The sequence below is a fragment of the Erpetoichthys calabaricus genome, chromosome 5, assembly GCF_900747795.2.
Source record: "Erpetoichthys calabaricus chromosome 5, fErpCal1.3, whole genome shotgun sequence".
NCBI classification, from domain to species: Eukaryota; Metazoa; Chordata; class Cladistia; order Polypteriformes; family Polypteridae; genus Erpetoichthys; species Erpetoichthys calabaricus.
Window position 1 is genome coordinate 157,983,431 of NC_041398.2, and position 19,672 is coordinate 158,003,102.

Consider the following 19,672-nt stretch of genomic DNA (forward strand, 5'->3'; position numbering starts at 1 on the left):
CAAAGACGTTGTCCATGTACAGATCTCTAAGTGATTTAATCCGAATGTTTTCCAGACATTAAAAGCTGCATACGTTTGAGAGGGAGGAAAAAGATAGTTATCGTGCACAGGTGCCACAGATAAAAGCTTCTCTATCTTAAAATACTTCCTGCATTGGTTCCATATTCTGAGTGAATGAAGCACAATTGGGTTATTAGTATATTGGCGATAACTTGCATTTACTGGGGTACAAAGCAAGGAATATATAGAAATTCTGCAGGATTTTATTTCAATGTCAATGTCCAGGTTTTTATAGCTTATATATTTGCCACCCAGTAATAAAACTGAAAGTTAGGTAGAGCCATGCCTTAGGTCTTTGTAGGCTCACCCTTTGGATGGGTGGATGTTTTGAATTCCAAATAAATTAGGTTATGATTGAATCTAACTTCTTAAAAAGTGATTTGTTGATGTATATTGGAATGCTTTGAAATAGAAAAAGAAACTTAGGAAGGATATTCATCCTGACAATATTAATTCTTCCAGCTAAAGTGAGATGAAGGGTAGACCAAGTCTATGCAAGTCTTTGTTAAGTTTTTCCAAGCAGACAACAAAATGTTGTTAATGAAGAGCTTTATGTTTACTTGTGATGTTTACCCCTAGGTATTTAAACTGATCTGCGATCATAAAAGGAAGGGTGTCTAATCTAATATTGTGTGCTGGAGAGTTCACTGGAAAGAGCACACTTTTATTCAAATTAATTCTGAGACCAGAATTCTTTTGAAATTCTGTTAGTACTGTTAGGACTGTATGCACAGTATTTTGTGGATCTGATATACAGTGGAACCACGGGTCACGACCGTAATTCATTCCAAAACTCTGGTCGCAACCTGATTTGGTCGTGACCCGAAGTCATTTCCCCCATAGGATTGTATATAAATACAATTAATCCGTTTTGGACCGTATGAGCTGTATGTAAATATATGTACGCTCACTCGCGCTCTCTCTCTCTCGCGCGCTCTCTCTCTCTCTCTCGCGCTCTCTCTCTCTCGCTCGCTCGCTCTCTCTCACTCGCTCATGCTCTTGCGCTCTCTCTTGCTCGCGCTCTCTCTCTCACTCACGCTCTCTCTCTCTCACTCGCGCTCTCTCTCTCTCTTGCTCGCTTGCTGCACAGGGAATACACAGGGAGAGACTGAACACTTGCGGAAATCATTGGCGCGTACAAACCGGAAGGGAAACTGGCTTGTTCATAACCTGAGTGTGTGGTCATGAACAGATGCAAAAGTTTGGAGAACTTTTTGGGTGTAAACCGATTTGTACGTGGTCCGAGACGTTCATGACCAGAGGTTCCACTGTATACAGTACCATATCATCTGCATACAGTGAAATTTTTTGTTTTTTGTTCAAGTCTTTCTCTGATAATCCCCTATATCTCAAAAGCATTTCGACAGTGAACTGCCAGTGGCTGTATGGCGATTGCAAAAAGCAGTGGTGATAAGAGGCATCCTTGTCTAGTACCACATTTTAGTTTGAAGTAGTCTGAAATAATTCTGTTAATGCAAACTGTAGCTTCTGGACTGGTATACAGCAGTTTAATCCATGCACATATGTTCGGGCCAAACCCCAATTTTTCCAATGTGGTGAAAAGGTAGTTCCATTCAACCATATCAAATGCTTTTTCTGCATCCAACAATAATAATATCTCCGGGGTGTTAGACTTTGTGGGTGAATATGCTACATTAAACAGGCAATGAAGATTGGAAGCTAAGTGTCTGCCTTTAATAAATCCAGCTTGGTCTTGTGATATTATCGAAGGAAAACTTTCTCAATCCAACTGGCAAGGACTTTGGAGAGTATCTTAACATCGTTATTCAGAAGTGACTTTGAAAACACATCAGATCTTAATGGGAAAAAAATCATGCTGGATATCTATACTGATATGGACTGGGCAATGTGTTAGAAATGAAAGAATGCCACATCGTTTGATCGAAATAAAAATTATCAACCTACAGACGGCTGAATTCAAAGACACCACGAAAATCAAAGTGAAAAAATAATGTGGCAGGCTAGTCCATTTTGCCGAAATTTCATTGCAGCAACTCAAAGTCGTATTCAGTAGTTGACAATGTTGGGGCATGTTCCTAATGAGAAGACGGATGGTGTCCTGGGGGGTTTTCTCCCAGATCTGGACCAGGGCATCACTGAGCTCCTGCACAGTCTGAGATGCAACCTGGCGGTGTTGGATGGACTGAAACATAATGTCCCAGAGGTGTTCTGTTGGATTTAGGTCAGGCAAGTGTGGGGGCCAGTCAATGGTATCAGTTCCTTCATCCTCCAGGAATTGCCTGCATACTCTCACCATATGAGGCTGGGCATTATTGTGTACCAGGAGGAACCCAGGACCCACTGCATTAGCATAGGGTCTGACAATGGGTCCAAGGATTTCATCCCGATACCTAATGGCAGTCTAGGTGACATTGTTTAGCCTGTAGAAGCCTGTGCATCCCTCCATGGATATGCCTCCCCATACCATCACTGACCCACCACCAAACTGGTCATGCTGAACGATTTTACAGGCAGCATAACATTCTCCATGGCTTCTCCAGACCCTTTCACGTCTCTCACATGTGCTCAGGGTGAACCGGCTCTCATCTGTGAAAAGCACAGGGCGCCAGTGGTGGACCTGCCAATTCTGAGGACGTTGGGCCCTCAGGGCATCTTCATGAAGTCTGTTTCTGATTGTTTGGTCAGAGACATTCACACCAGTGGCCTGCTGGAGGTCATTTTGTGGGGCTCTGACAGTGCTCATCCTGTTCCTCCTTGCGCAAAGGACCAGATGATGGGTCCTGGTGATGGGTTAAGAACCTTCTACGGCCACTTCCAGCTGTCCAAGAGTAACTGCCTGTCTCCTGGAATCTCTTCCATGTCCTTGAGACTGTGCTGGGAGACACAGCAAACCTTCTGGCAATGGCACATATTGAAATAATTTCATTATTTCTTGTTTTTTGACGCACTGTTGAATTTGGTCTGTGAACATATCAATGGGTACTTCCTAGGCTACTTTGCCACAATATCTATAAAAAGTCTTTAGTAATTGCAAAAATCTCCTGGACATTGAATACAGAGAACCTTTATAGCAAGTGTAATATGGCTTTAAGAGGCTGGGTGTATGACTGGTATCAGCTACAGCCCACTGATTTAATTTACATAACATGTAAATGCTGGGTTTGTGAGCTAGTAGTTGGAGACATAGAATGCAACTAATATTCTTCTAGGTTAGAATTCTTTATCGCAGCTGTACTCTCTCTATCCACTCTTAAATTAACAATTTATCTTAAGATTGATTTTACAATTTTCTTAGCATTACAATGTTTTCGGGAAATGCAGCCCAGGTCAATAACAAATAGAAGTATAATGCAGCTGCACCTCGTGAGCTAGGAAATAGATACATCACTTGTTAAAAAAAAAAAAAAATGAAGACACTTTAATAAACTTGAGTGTATGTCCCCAGTGTGAAGGTTTTTGTCTATGGTAATCTAATAAAAGAAACAGAACCTCCTGATTGTGAAATAATAATCAAGCCAAAGATAAAATATTTTTTCAGTTTTAAAAATACAAAATTTAAAAATTAGTCACACTGATGGTATTTTATTTCAATGTTTAGGAAATACTTGTATGACTGATATCTGGCATCCTGTTTAAATGAATAAAATGTGCCAACTTCCCCAATATATAAACAAAAAGAAAAATAAATAGAAATAAATAGACTGAAGAGTGAATTTGCATACTATAAACTAATTAATCACAGAAATCTGGGGTGTAAAAGATTTTTATTTGTAGAGAAAATAAAATCTGTAAGTAAAGGTAAATATTTTATATATGTTATAGACCAGTATCTGTTAATGTGACTGTACTGTAAATAGCTTAATACTGTAATTAAAGTTTGTTAAACTTTTTAAAAAATATACCTGTTGTCATGCATATGCACCTGGGGATCACCTTCCTGGCCCTGATGAGGAAAGAGGTACCATTCCAGGTAAGAAGGGGGTGCTGTCACAAACTGTATCTTCTCTTTTACCCACAGTGCTGAGAACACACCCAAGGAGGATACCTAACTAATCCTACAGCACTCAGAGACTGCTCTCTTCTGTGCAGACAATATAAAATTGGAGGTTCCCAGAAACATGGCATCTCATTTTGATCCCTGCTTCAACGAGGAGAGAGCTCCTACTGACGGAACCTTTTTGGCAAAAAGCTAGCAAGCCAATAAGAGCCATCTTTATCTATAACGTGGTAGTCTATCTGGTGCCAAATACTTCTCCTACAAATTAATCTACTTCCAGTTGGTTTCATGTTCAGAAAAGATGGGATATGTTTGTGGTAACAATATGGACATGTATTTTTTCATTGTGTGTGCTATCTTTAATGAGTGAATGAATAAATTTGACTTTGAAATTAATGTATTTTATATACTTTAAGGTTTCTGTTTCATATTTCTTGACCACAATTACAAGCAATTGGGGAAGATAGGTTGATTTTTTTAACTTAATAAAGTTTCATGCAAGTTTCCTGGGTATCAAACAATATACCACAACTGTACAATATGCCTCAATTACCACAAACTAAATTCACAGTCACATATCCCAAATCTATCTGATAAGTTGGTTCTGTAACTAATTTTCATTATTTACACAGTCTGAACACTGCCATCTGGTATACAGAGTCTTTTCTGGACAGCAACTACTGCTGCATTATGAAATTTAAAAATACTTTCTTCTGCTGTTTTAAACTGAGGTAATGTGCCCCCTGCTTATTGGAGACTGCTTACCCAATGTGATTTTATGGTTCAGTGTATATTGCTAAACTTGAACTTGACTTCCTCTGGACAAAAAATAAACAAACATCACTTGACAAATAACATCTTAGAAATTGCTATATAGCAACATTTCTAAAGATGTCATAAGATAGGAATCCCTATGATTTGCATCCATTATGCCCTTGTTTGCAACCTTCCATCCACTGTAATAAAAAGTAACTTATGATTCCAAGGATGCTACACATTTCTTTTGATCTGCAATTGCTACTCTTACTTCAATGTCAAATTCTTAGGAAGAAATTTTTAGGAAGAAATGTTTAGGATAGAGAGAACTTCATGGTGAATCCAATAATTATGAAGTATCCAGGTGAATGCAAAAGCCTATAGTTCATTACTTCTCCATAACCATACTTGACAAATGGTATGAGTTTGGTTGCAGCATAATTAAACAACCCTGCGCGAGCTGGATGCTTTGCATAAAACCTAAAGTGACTTGCAAAGCATGTGGCAAAAGTATTTACAAAAGACTGCAGGCCCCAAGAGATAATTTAAAGACACAATTCTTGACTTGTGAAAAGGGGGAGTCATCTACATCCTCATCCTACAAATAATAAGTGACTGCACCCCTGTATGAAACAAGTCATATTGACTCTGGGAATGGACAGAATATAAGCTATGCCTTTCCAGGTATATGGATAAGAAACAAGTCTCCAAATGGAGGAAGAAATAATGGACTCTAAATAGTAATGTAAACAATATTTTAAACAACTATAATTAATGTAGTACTAGGGTGTTATACCATGTTAGCCATTATGAATGTAGTGAAAAGTCAAGCAAAATGACACCTTTTATTACATTACATCTTGCCTGAAGGGGCCCGAGTTGCCTTGAAAGCTTACATATTGTAATCTTTTTAGTTAGCCAATAAAAGGTGTCATTTTGCTTGACTTTCACTAATTAATGTAGAAATGATTCTATTTAATGCACAGGTATCCTTTCTAAAGACAGTCAATTCAACTCTGAACAGAGAAAGAGAGATAAGAGTGCAATCATCATTCCACCAGAAACTTCAGTCAATCTGATCTTTACCATTGTTAAATTATCTCCAAATGAAATGAAAGAGAACACTTTTTGTAATTCCATGATAATACAACTGGCTAGTTGTTTGGTAGAAAAATAAAATTGCCATAGGCAGGAATGTGTAGCCACAATACAAGAACTAGATAGATAGATAGATAGATAGATAGATAGATAGATAGATAGATAGATAGATAGATAGATAGATAGATAGATAGATAGATAGATAGATAGATAGATAGATAGATAGATAGATACTTTATTAATCCCAAGGGGAAATTCACATTATGGTTCGTGTCATGATAAATTGTTCTTGCTTTTTACCCACTGTGGAATTGAGCAAAACTCTGTGTTAGGATTGTCTGTATAAAAGACACTATCCCAGAATCCTTGTGGTTGAATCAGACGTCCCTTCTTAAATTTTGTAATTTTCATAGAAAAAAGGCTATCCCCTTTCCTGCAAGCTATATCGTTTAGCTTATTGACATATGTGATCCCTGTAATTTGTCAGAGCATTATATTTTCTGATCTTGCAAAGATCTTACTGGGGTATCAACTTCTGGGAAGATCAGAAACTATCTTGAATGTTCCCCAATTGTAAATAGTGCTTAAATTGCGTAGCCTTATAACTCTTGCCAGGCTGTAAAGCAGCACATTGTTGCAGGTGTCTGTTGTCATTGCCATAGTTTTATCATAAATCTGTGTTCCAGACCAAACTGATACAGCTAATTAAGTGCATTTAACTAGCAGCTCCCTGTTATAATTGTATTCCTAACTGATACAGAAGCAGTAAGTCAAATATCTCAAGCATGATGCAACATTTAATAATAAAATACCTCACCTTGAACACCAGTTCTCCAATCAAGCCATTCCAGGATCCATCTGACTGTGGACTTCCATACTTATGATCCGGAGCTATGTAGATTTCATATTTGAATCCCAAGTAACTGGACAGACCATCAAGAACATCAATAGAGAATCCCCTATATTTTTTTGGTTTTCCCAACACATTTTCAGATACCATTACGAAAGGTTCCTCCTGAAATTACAATATTAAGAAAAATGAAATCAGCTTAATAAATAAATGATAGTGTAAATTGTAAAGTAGGTGCTCTGGAATGCATTTAAGAATGTATTAGTTTTTCTTATTGTCATAGTCTGATATTAGGTTCATGAATGAAGAAATGGATGTTCATCAATATGTCCAAAAGAGAAAATGGAAACTAATAATAAAAAAACAGTTTTGAAAAGCAATCATTTTGGCAGTTTTTTTTAGATCCATTGGTAGAATCTGAACTATGTAACTCACATGATATGTTGCCAACACTAACAGATTTATTCAGCCACTTCTTTCCCTGCCCCCCACCCCAACACCAAAAAATAAAGGGAAAGATAAAATGGTCACCTACTACAAATATAATTGTGTACAACTTCTTACTGGAATGTCATGAAAAAGTGAAACTTTGTGTACAATTCAAACATATGCAAAATCATTGCATATAATTTTGCTGAATTTTCAGATCTGTTAGAATTAATACATTAATTCCATGCTGAAACACAAAAGCAGTTAGAACCAGACAAGACCAGTGCCAGCCAAAGCCCATGCGGAGCCCTAAACGGGGTTCATCACTGAAAAAAAAAAGCCAATATAAATGCATATTAAAAACACAGATGCCTTAATTTAAAGCAACTGATCCAAATAATGTCAAAATCAATATGTGCAAAGTGCACAAAGCGCAATTATAGATAATATAATAATAATAAATATCTTTAACAGGTGCTTTGAGGCAAACTCACAAATAAAAATATATGAATACAGGAATAAATTAAAGAACATAATTATCTTTGGAATATGTAAATTATACTTTATATAAACATTACAATATTTGCTAGCTTTCACAACTAATATTTAACAAAATGACAATAAGAACTTTTTTTATTTATAATTTTACCTTCCCAGAATTCTTTCCTGCAAAGTCCTCACTGGCACTGTCATATGAAATATGATCAGCAACTTCCCGCTTGATACTCATTACAGCCAGCTTAGGAAGTAGGAGTAATTATGACATTACAATAACTCCAGGCAGAATGTGCAATTCTTTCATTAAAAACCTTTTTGACAACTACAGAAACTGATGATGTCTATGATGCCTTGTGACGATGCGGGTTCAACTCCATGCTCCCATCCGCCGTTCAGGGGCCCTTGAACCCAACACCATCGATAATGTTACCTAGATGAGCTAGAGAGTGAGGCAATAACAATGGAGCAAGGGGATGATGTAAATGTGCAAAAGTGTTTTTATTAAAATAAATAAAAACAAAGTCCACAAAGTGCAGTAGTGCAGTGTCCAACGTTCAATAAATAAATAATCCATTAAAAAAATGACGAGGTTAAAACATTGCTGGAAACAGTCCTTTAAAACAAGTAAAAGCCCAGTGCTTCTTTTCCATTAGCATCTCACCTGCTTCTCCTGTTAGGGCCCTGCAGCAGGCGAGACGCTCTCTCTGCAGCTGACCTTTCAATCACTCCGGTCTGGAGGCCTCCCGATCCTAGCTTTGGTCTCGCTCTCATCCCAGCTTCTCTCCAGCAGCCAGGACTCCCACGCTGGAGATTAAAAAACCTAAGTCTCCCGACTCCCGCTGTCCTCTGCGGCGAGTCACAGTCACTCCCGCTCTTCTCCAAATGCTCAGCGGGAGCGACTACAATCAACTGCCCTCGCTGTTAACTACACACCTCGCTAGGGCCCACAGTCCAGCTGCACTCGAGCATGCTCTCGCTCACTCGTTCACCTTCGCGCTCTCTCTCTCACCGGCTTTCTCCTCCCTTCCTTCCAGCAACCTCTTTCTCTCTTTCTGTTCATCTTTCTTGTTCTTTCTTCCATTTCTTCCCTTCAAGCCGGCTCGCGCTTTTATATATGCCGAGAGGACATAGCAGCTGCAGCACATTAGCAACCTCAGGAGCAATCACGGATGTGAGCAGTCTCTCACCTGTGCACTTAGGTGAGAAATGCCCATGCTGCAGATTGCCCTGAGACGCTACAGCCACAACTACCATGCCCTCTCGCTAAGTCATGAGTGCAGTGATTATTTAAAAACTGGCCTTTGCTAAGAGAGCTGTGGACCCGCTATACCACATGCCTATATAGCACTGTTAGGCGCAGGGGCAGAATTAAGAGGGAGGGGTTCCTTGGGCTGGAACCATTGTTCGAGCCCCACCCAGGCATTCTGAGGGAACCACAGGAAAGCTAGTATGTAGTGTCAAGCTTAGGAGTTTCCTAAACTTGATTACGCACTACGCAGGAATATCAAGCGTTATGTTAGTAGGTAATAGGTATGTAGATAGTAGCAAAAACACTAAAACAGCATATGAGATTATGAGTGACAGGAGAGAGAGGGAAAGAGTATGCAATGTCAAAGCTTACAATTATACTTAATAGCCATCAGAGCATAGTACACCATGTCAAGTATCAAAAACAAATATAGTCTGATCCATCAGCTGTTTTTTTTGAGAAAGAAGAAGCCAGAGAAGGAGAGAGGTAGGATTAAAAAAAAAAACATTATTCTGGCACCTATTTATTTTCACAATGTCTAGCATTTTTAGCTGTTAACATAAAATAAAGAAAAATAAAGAAAAAACAAAAAATAAAATTTGATAAAAATAAAAACACAACAGTTTTAGTTTTTTTTAGCAGTTTTCACACTCTGGGCACTTGTTTCCAGCTCTTGTGAAACAAATGGAGATCACTCAGAGAGGGAGAGGCAAGTTCGTTGTACCACATGAACGTCACTGAGAGAATAAAACTGAATAATAATAAAAAAAAACAGGTGCTAAGTTTTACAAGTAGCCAAAATTTACACCGGGTGTTACAGACTCAAATCAAATGTATGTTTTTATTATATTATAATGTAGTAATAATAATAATAGCAGCTCACTACTCAAAACATGGAGTGTGCGGTCTTGAACCCAGGACCTTTGGGCTATAAGGCAGCAGTTCTTACCTCTGCACCATCCAAGAATACATATAAAATCCTTGTAGATTGACATTTGAGCTTGGGTTTTTAACTCTTTGACAGCAACATATAAATCAAATGCTTTTTTTTTGGTTATATTCTTGAATTAAAGTGTACGTGTTTATTTGATATTTGATATTTGACACTTCACGTCATTATTAGTATAACCTGGAAAAGTTTCTGCTTTAGGTATATGTTCAGCATTTCTTGCCCCGTATTTTCCTTTCATCCTACACTTACCCAGATCTTTGTAGACACGGAACACACATGATATGCATATATTCTTATTAATGATATACTGTATTACTTACCCTATACAACTCCAGGAATTTCACATGCACATAAGGAGCCTTGGCTTTTTGTGATGTGTAAAACTGTAACTAGATATTTTGTTTAACTGAATGAGTTTTGAAGAGAATAACTGCTTTAAACATTCTCTACATATACCCCTGTAGGTATTTGGGTTTATTAAGATGATGGTAATTATCTTAAACAGAATATATAAACATAACATTAAACTAATATAAGTGAAATAATCTGCATAATTCCTAATGAACTTGAACTTTGAACTTTATTGCAGGGAACATAATTGCTAGGAATTTCTCTTGATGTTTCATCCACACACATAACAAGGCACATAGAATTAAACAACACAATTTATAATAAAAGACACCATCACATCATTATATACAGTAAACACATATATACAGGATATTTATTTACAGTATATATATTTATAAAACAATATAGTGAAGTATAACTACACTCACCCCCAGTAATGCATTAGATGTCCCAAAAAAACTGAACATAAAATAAACAGTTTATATTGAATGTGGGAGAATAGAAATCAGGAAGAGACAGAGGTGAATCAACGACTGTGTTTAACAATAGTGACTGCAGTAGAAAAGAAACTGCTTTTATGTCTAGTAGTTCTTCCCTTTAGTGACCAGTAATGTTTCCTCAATGTTAAAAACTGAAGGAGGTGGCTGCCTGGATGAGTGTAGCCTTATATTTCTGGCTCGTTTCTTGACCTGTGATGTAAGCAGACCTCAATGTCCAGCTTCAGTCCAACAATCTTTTCTGCTGTCTGAATAATATGCTGCAGTTTATGTTTATATTGAGCAGATGCATTGACAAACCAAACTGTTATGGGCAAAGTAAGGATGCTTTCAATGATGGCTCTATAAAACATAACCAGCACAGATTGAGAAGACAGGTTAAACCTTTTAAGTTGATGGAGAACAAACATCCAACATATTTAAATGATTCTATCCTGTAGACAAATACTGTATATCATTTAGAACTCGGGGTGTATGAGGTGAGTAGTTTAAAACCCACAACAATTTCTATTGTTTTCAAGGAATTAAAATTAAGATTTTTGAGGTGCACCGATTGGCCAATCCCCAGCTCTCTGATATGGCACCTTATAAGGAGAGGGGATAGAACACAACCTTGAGGGAACCCTGTTGTCAGGGCTAGGGACCCTGACTGATATTCAAACATCTTCAATCTCTGACATCTATTACTTAGAAAGTCAATAATACAGATATATGGCATAGTCTACGTTAAATACTGGGAAGGTGGCTGAAGAGAAGCCATGGTATTATTGTATTAAATACAGAAATGAAACCCACAAATAGAATCCATAAGAATGGCATAAGTAACTGAAGAGTCTAAATGCTGCACGATGTAGTGAAGAGTTATGTATTCTCAATTGACCTGTTGGCATGGTAAGCCAACTGGATTTAGATTTCTGACAGATCTGAGGTGCTGAAGAATAAGTTGTTCAAATGGATTATTACAGAGGTCCGTGTTCCTGGCATATAATCATTTTAACTGTAAATATTTTGCTTCTTAGGTACAGGGGTGATTATGGACTTTTTGAAACAGGCAGGGACTTTGGATTGAGCAAAAGACTGAGGGAAATGTTCTGTAAATACTAGGGTTAACTGATCAGAACAATGCTTCAATGTGGATGGAGAGATGCTATCTGAACCTGGAGCTTTACAACATTTCTATCTCCGGAGAAGCAAAGAGACTTCATGTTCAGAAATGCTGAGATGGGAGATGCAGCTGAACTGAAAGAAAGATGAGTCAGGTGGATTGATGTCCTGGTTGTTGGAGAGGTGTGTATCAAACCTGCAATAAAAACTATTCAACTGGTCAAGTAGAGATGGTTTAACCTGTATGAGTGTGTTTGAATTTGCAAGCAGTGATCACTTTTAAAGCATTTCAGGCAAGCAATCATTTGTGGAGAAGCCCTGTTCTAGCTTGTCCATGTATTTGCTATTGGCATCTTTATTGGCTTTGTCTGGTTGATATTTAGTCAATTTGTAAACATTTTTGTCTTCAGTTTTGTAAGATTCCTCTTTAGTTTTTAACTGATTTTTAAGAAGCCATGGTTTGTCATTACTGTATTTGATAATTCAAATATTATTTGAATATAGGTTTCCTGACGAAAACATACTTAAGAAGTACTGTGTCTATGTACTCATCTAATCCCTACAAGGCAACTCTACATATCTCCCCGTAGTCTCTTTACGGCATCACTAGTCCACTTATGCATGTTTTTTATATCTGGCTTAGATGATTTCAATTTTTGTCTATACGAAGGGTCAAGAAATATCATGGAATGCTCAGAGCAGCCCAAAGTAGCCTGTGGAATGGCACTGTAAGCATCAGAGATAGTGGTATAAAAATGATCCAGAGTGTTCTAGATAGATAGATAGATACTTTATTAATCCCAAGGGGAAATTCACATACTTCAGCAGCAGCATACTGATAAAGAAAATATTAAATTAAAGAATGATAACAATGCAGGTATAAAGACAGACAATATTTATGTATAATGTTAACATTTACCCCCCCCGGGCGGAATTAAAGAGTCACATAGTGTGGGGGAGGAACATCTCCTCAGTCTGTCAGTGGAGCAGGAAAGTGACAGCAGTCTGTGGCTGAAGCTGCTCCTCTGTCTGGAGATGATCCTGTTTAGTGGATGCAGTGGATTCTCCATGATTGACAGGAGCCTGTTCAGTGCCCGTCACTCTGCCACCGATGTCAAACTGTCCAGCTCCATGCCTACAATAGAGCCTGCCTTCCTCACCAGTTTGTCCAGAGTGAGGTGTCTCTCTTCTTTATGCTGCCTCCCCAGCACACCACCACGTAGAAGAAGGCACTCACCACAACAATCTGGTAGAACATCTGCAGCATCTTATTGCAGATGTTGAAGGACGCCAGCCTTCTAAGGAAGTATAGTCGGCTCTGTCCTTTCTTACACAGAGCTTGAGTATTGGCAGTCCAGTCCAATTTATCATTAAGCTGCACTCCCAGGTATTTATAGGTCTCCACCCTCTGCACACAGTCACCTCTGATGATCACGGGGTCCATGAGGGGCCAGGGCCGCCTAAAATCCACCACCAGCTCCTTGGTTTTGCTGGTGTTCAGTTGTAGGTGGTTTGTGTCACCCCATTTAACAAAGTCCTTGATTAGGTTCCTGTACTCCTCCTCCTGCCCACTCCTGATGCAGCCCACAATAGCAGTGTCATCAGTGAACTTTTGCATGTGGCAGGACTCCGAGTTGTATGGGAAGTCTGATGTATATAGGCTGAACCTATACTCAGGGTCGAGGGCATGGCGGTCCTGTGGCCTCAGGTGGTGAAGCAGCAGCCGCTCCATGGTCTTCATCACATGTGACGTCAGAGCGACAGGCTCACCTGGACGTGATACCTTTGAGACTGGGGTGATGCAAGATGTTTTCCAAAGCCTCAGGACTCTCCCCTGTTCCAGGCTCAGGTTGAAGATGCACTGTACAGGACTCCCCAGCTCCAACGCACAGGCCTTCAGCAGTCGTGGCGATACTCCATCTGGACCCGCTGCTTTGCTGGCACAAAGTCTCCTCAGCTCTGTGCTTACCTGGGCTGCTGTAATTGTGGATTGGGGTAAACTCTCACCTATGCTGGTATCAGCAGAAGGATGGGTGGAGGGTTCAGTACTCCGAGGTGAGAGTGGCTTAGGGTGGTCAAACCTGTTAAAAAATTTGTTCATCTGGTTTGCTCTCTCCACGTCTCCCTCGATGGTGGCTGCTTCGAGCTGCAGCCAGTGATGATCGTCATCCCATCCCACACTTCCTTCATGCTGTTATTCTGCAACTTCTGCTCCAGCTTTCTCCTGTACTGCTCCTTCACCACCCTAAGCTGGATTCGGAGTTCCTTCTGCACGTGCTTGAGCTCATGCTGATCACCACCTTTAAAAGCCCTTTTCTTCTGGTTCAAAGGGCCCTTGATATCACTTGTAATCCATGGCTTGTTGTTAGCATAGCAGAGTACTGTTCTTACTGGAACTACAATGTCCATACAGAAGTTGATGTAATCAGTAGTGCAGTCAACAACCTCCTCAATGTTCTCATTATATGAAACCTGCAGGATATCCCAGTCCGTAGTTCCAAAGCATTCTCTCAGAGCCTGCTCTGCCTCAGGGAACCACTTCCTGAATGAGTGTGTGGTTGTAGGTAGCTCCCTCACTCTTGGTTTGTAGTGAGGCTGAAGCAGAACCAGGTTATGATCTACTTTCCCAAGCGCAGGCAGCGGGGTGGAGCTGTATGCATCCTTAACGTTTGCATACAGTAGGTCAATAGTCCTATTTCCCCGGGTGTTATAATCCACATACTGGGAGAAGGCAGGTAATGTTTTGTCCAACGTTACATGGTTAAAGTCTCCAGCGATTAGCACAAGCGCCTCGGGGTGCTGTGTTTGTAATTTAGCAACTGCAGAATGGATGACGTCAACCGCTATCTCCACTTTCGCCCAAGGAGGGATGTATACAATAACAACAATGACATGTCCAAACTCTCTGGGCAAGTAATAGGGATGCAGACTTATGGCCAACAATTCAATGTCCCTGCAGCAAGTGGAGATTTTAACGTTAACATGTCCAGAGTTGCACCATCTTGTATTGACATAGAGTGCGAGTCCTCCTCCTTTCTGCTTCCCGCAGGTACTTGCGTCTCTGTCGGCTCTAACAGTGCTAAACCCAGGCAGCTCCACGTTAGCATCTGGGATGTTAGTTGTTAGCCGCGTTTCACTAAAACACAACAAACTGCATTCTCTGTAGGTCCTGACATTTTTCACCAGCGCAGCCAGTTTGTCGATTTTATTTGGTAGTGACTTCACATTTCCCAGGATCACAGAAGGCACCGAAGGTTTGTAGTGACACTTTCTTGCTAAACGCTTGGCTTTTATCTTAGCACCGGCTCTGCTGCCACGATACCGTCTTCTTACCTCATCAGGTAAATACGGAACCACACCGGTGTGGGCATTTGTTCTCAGCGCTTGAAGTTGACTACTTGAATAGATGAGTCTCGGCGTGTAAAAATCCATGTCCAAAAAGTAAAAAGTGTCCAGGGAACGAGTCCACATAAAAGAAAGTGGTAGGAGTTAACAGTGAAATAGAGAAAAAGGTAAAAAAAATAAAGTCATACACGGAGCTGCTGGAATGGCTGCCACTCACGACGGCGCCTGAGTCTAGAATAAATATAGTTCTCCTCTATAATGTCACATTTTTACCAGCTGTTTGTATTTGGGAAGCTCAGATACCAAGGTGGAGCTATTAAAGTCACCCAAGGTAATAACTGCAGTATTTATTCTCAGCAGCTAAGATCTGGTCAGCTAAAATCTGCATTGCAATTGTGTTATTTGGTTGAGGTCACACATAAACTCCAATATGAATGGCAGTTATGAATTCTTTGTGCAGATTAAAAAGGTTTGCACTTAATTCCCAGCACTTTTACATCTGTGCATCACAAGCTGCTGATAAAGAAATACACTGTTCCACCTTTGCATTTATTGCACTGGTCACAACTTCGATTGACTCTAAAGAGATTGTATCCAGGAGGCATCTATCACACAAGCTGGTGACCCTCAGAAACTTGTCTTCTGATTGGGTTGTGACTATGGGTCTGCCAGATCTCTTCCTATCAAAGTTTCTTCCAGCTTCCAACTGCCTTTGGACTGTGTAGGATACCATACTCACTGATACTTTTGATTATTTTTTTGCAATTTCTCTAAATGAAAGGCCTATAGTTGAAAGGGTAATAATGCTGTCTCATTTCATTTGTTAATTGCAGTTTTTGCCATTATCACTGGGATATTTTCCAAGTAGTATCTCAGAGGTTGTAGTAACACAGTCTGTTCCAAATTTGCTTTAAGACTGACATTGTATTTAAGTAAACAACAGACGTTGGGGCACATGTGCAAATTATTTGCTTTAACTTGCTTAATTTAATTTACTTTAATTGCTGCAGAACACGTGTAAGTTGCAACCTATTAGTTATTCCCTTGAGAAGGCCCATTTGCAATATTCTGAAATTCCCTTTTTTCAGATTTTGATAACCTAAAGTTTAAATGTAATCATCTGGCAGTATAATACTATTCAACATTTTAGGTCATTCATTGCATTTCAACTGATTAAATATGAAGAAAAATTGGAAAAACTAAGGTGTTCTAAAACTTTTCACTGGTAGTATACAGTAGTTCCTAGGGTTATGGCAACATTCTATCACATTGGGTAGCACTGTGCCTTATAGCTTGTAAATGAAGACATCTAGCCATTCTTTAGAATTATGTAGAGCTTATGATATAACGTACAGTATTTGAACTCTTGTCTTCCCTTTTGATTTTGCCTACTATCATGTTTTCTTTAAATCCCAATTTGTGATTTGAAGTGTCAAACTATAAAAATTATATTGAATTTGTAATTTACCTGACTTCCTGGCTGTTTGGCTTCTTTTCTCAAAAGCACTCATCTAACTATATTCTTCACTCTTGAGGCTTATTTTCAAATTATTTACAGTATGTGCTGAATAATGACAGCACTCCTTCTTTCTTGTCTACATTTTAATACAGTGTCCCCCAGAATGTGATCATCATATCACTTCTTATTTTCTCATCATATGCTACCAATAAGATATGCATTTCGGAAAAACAAATATTTACTTCCATTTACAAGCCAGCTCTATGAATTGATACAATTAATGATACTTCATCAAGTCCTTTACTCATTCTTTAGTGAGGAAAATCAGTAAATGGGTGAAATTTTACAAAGAAATCAAATTTCAGGTTTGTAAGTGCAACAAGCATCATAGAAGACATTTTAAACTTTATTCATCATATTTATCATACTTATTATTATATTATATAAGTTGAGGGAGGTTATACTGAAGCTTTATAATGCACTGGTTACACCTGACCTAGAGTGACCAGGTTGGAAAAGGTCCAGAGATGAGTGACTAGGCTGATTCCAGGGCTACAGGGGATGAACTATGAGGAAAGATTAAAAGGGGGAACCTTTTCAATTTAAACAAAAGAAATTAAGAGGAGACATGACTGAAGTGTTTAAAATAATGAAAGTAATTAGCACAGTGGATCGAGACTATTACTTTAAAATGAGTTCATCAAGAATATGGGTACTGTAAGAGTTAAGTTTGTACCCTGGATTGAATTGCACCTTGCAAGTGACCAGGAGATTGTTAAAAGAAGCCCAACTTTATTATCTGCTGAGTTTGTGCTCGAGTTTTCATATTTTATCTTCTGAGCTTATGCTTAAAGGCTGAAGCTGTTATTTTATTATTCACTATGATAAAGGTATTTTTACTGACTGTGTGGCAAAAAAGATATAAGGCTTAAGAAAAAATTTTATATTTTAAGGCATAGTATCTATCTATCTAGTCATTGTTCTGATCTCACTATTACGTGGTAATAGATATTTAGGCAGCTAAACTCCTCCCTTCATCAATATGACGACACGAAGACTGACTTGACACGATGTGTACAAATCTCCAGTTTATTAATAAAGAGCAGGTGTGAAACTACAAGTGAAGAAATATAATATTCAGCATGATTTTTTAAATACAGAAGAAGATATTATTTTGTATCCTCTGCTTGGAGGCTGCACATACAAAAAGGTAAAAAATTCTCCCCAGAAGAGTGGCCTGAAAGGAAGCAGTTTTGTTACTAATGTGAAAGAAAAATTAACCACTTGCAAGCTACTTTGGGTTAATAGCTGCCAAAGCCGTTTTGCTATAACGGCAGGTTACTCATACAGGCATTTGTCATAAGACAGGGTGCAGTAAGCTGACCTAGGATAATTTCCAGGTTCTTCAGGAACGCGTCTATTTGACACAGGAAAGATGACCTTTCCTTCTTTAGGGTCTATCTGACAAGTAAAAAAAATTAGAACAGATGGCCCATTAGCGTAATAAAATAAAATGCTTAAGTAAACAATATTATGTTTTTTTGATAAATAAGGGGAAGGGGGAGGAAGAAGAAAATATAAACAGCCAATTGAAAAATGTAACTTTGCTCTTCAGCCTTGCAACGTAGAATCCATGTACTCATCTGTGACTAAATAAAAATCTAATTGATTGAACTATTCCTGTCTTCCTCGGGGAGTTTCTTCCATACTAACATTACTGACGCTGCTGAAAAGGGGACACAAGACACCTTGGTAAAAAAGAATGTGACAGCTGTTTATGCATTTAAAAAACTTTATTGTGCATTTTGCAGTGACAAACAAATTGTTGTGGAATGTAATCAAATCAAAGAATTGTCTAACAATGGCAGAATTGAATTTTTGAATTCTAAAGGTTTATACTATATATGTTTCAAACAGGGAGCTTTGGTAAAACTTGTAAACAAAAAAATGAAATATTAGATATGTTTTCTGAAACACTCAGGTATCCTGCATATCAACAAAGAGGATGAAGCTACATCTACTAACAAGGAAACTGAGTGGGGAATTTGTGCACTTACTGGCACAAGTGACGAATTTGCACTCTATGTTGTCCCTGTGAAGGTAAAATCTATGAAAAGGGAAAAGTATGTAGAAACATATGCATTTATAGACCCTGGTAATATAGTTTCATATTTGTACTGAAAGTGTTTAAAGAGTATCAGTAACAGATATAGATGAAATGCTGCATCAACTGTATAACACAGGTTTTCCAGCTATGAAGAGAAAAATGAAATGCCACAGGAAAACTTTAAGTTCATCCTCATAGTCTCAGAGTCTGCAAGACTGGTATGTAGCTATTATTGCTTGTTCAGTATATGACTCTCTTGGATTTTTAGCACCAGTTATAATGCCTGCAAATCTTATCTTAAGGGACCTGTGCAAAGAGAAACTTGGAAGAAATGAAGAAGTAGAAGTCAAGCAGATTCAGAAATGGAAAAAATGGATAAATGACTTACAGGTACTTGTAAAATATAATGTTTGAAGGTGCATCAAACCTGCATGTTTTGGAGCCATAAAGAATGCAGAAATGCTCCATTGTGCAGATAGTAGTGAAGACAGATTACATTACCATTACATTACTACATACAGACAGATTACATACCATTACATATCTACTCTTGACTCTTGAAAAAGGCAAAATAACATTTTTTACTCTTAATGGAGAAACCAAGAGTGCCTCAATTGAAGCATTTCACAATTCTAAGACTGGAGCTAATAGTAGTCATTGTGGCAATCAAAATGGATCAGATGCGAAAGAGTGAACTTCAAATATAGCTGCAATAATCTACAATAGAAGGATGTCACATTTGTCTTAAATCCACCAGATCAAGCACCAAGAAAACTGAGCATAGAAAGCTTTTTTAAAAGTAAAAGTAAAACATGGACACAAGGTACAAGTTTCTTGTTGAAGTCAGAACATGAGTGGCCAAAAAAACAAGATCAAATCCCTCACTGAACTGGATCCATCCATCCATCCATTTTCCAACCCGCTGAATCCGAACACAG

At 38.5% G+C, this 19,672-nt stretch overlaps 1 protein-coding gene across 2 annotated transcripts in view; it reads right to left on the reverse strand.

The window, feature by feature from the left end:
- grid2 (glutamate receptor, ionotropic, delta 2) overlaps positions 1-19,672 on the reverse strand; it is a 2,355,570-nt gene that overhangs the window by 346,479 nt on the left and 1,989,419 nt on the right. The window contains exon 10 of one of the 2 annotated variants that reach the window (XM_028802162.2): positions 6,711-6,908. The exons of the other annotated variant lie outside the window; for it this stretch is intronic. Within the exon in view, the coding sequence (XP_028657995.1) occupies positions 6,711-6,908 (198 nt within the window). The remainder of the gene's footprint in view (positions 1-6,710; positions 6,909-19,672) is intronic. 2 annotated transcript variants of the gene reach the window in all.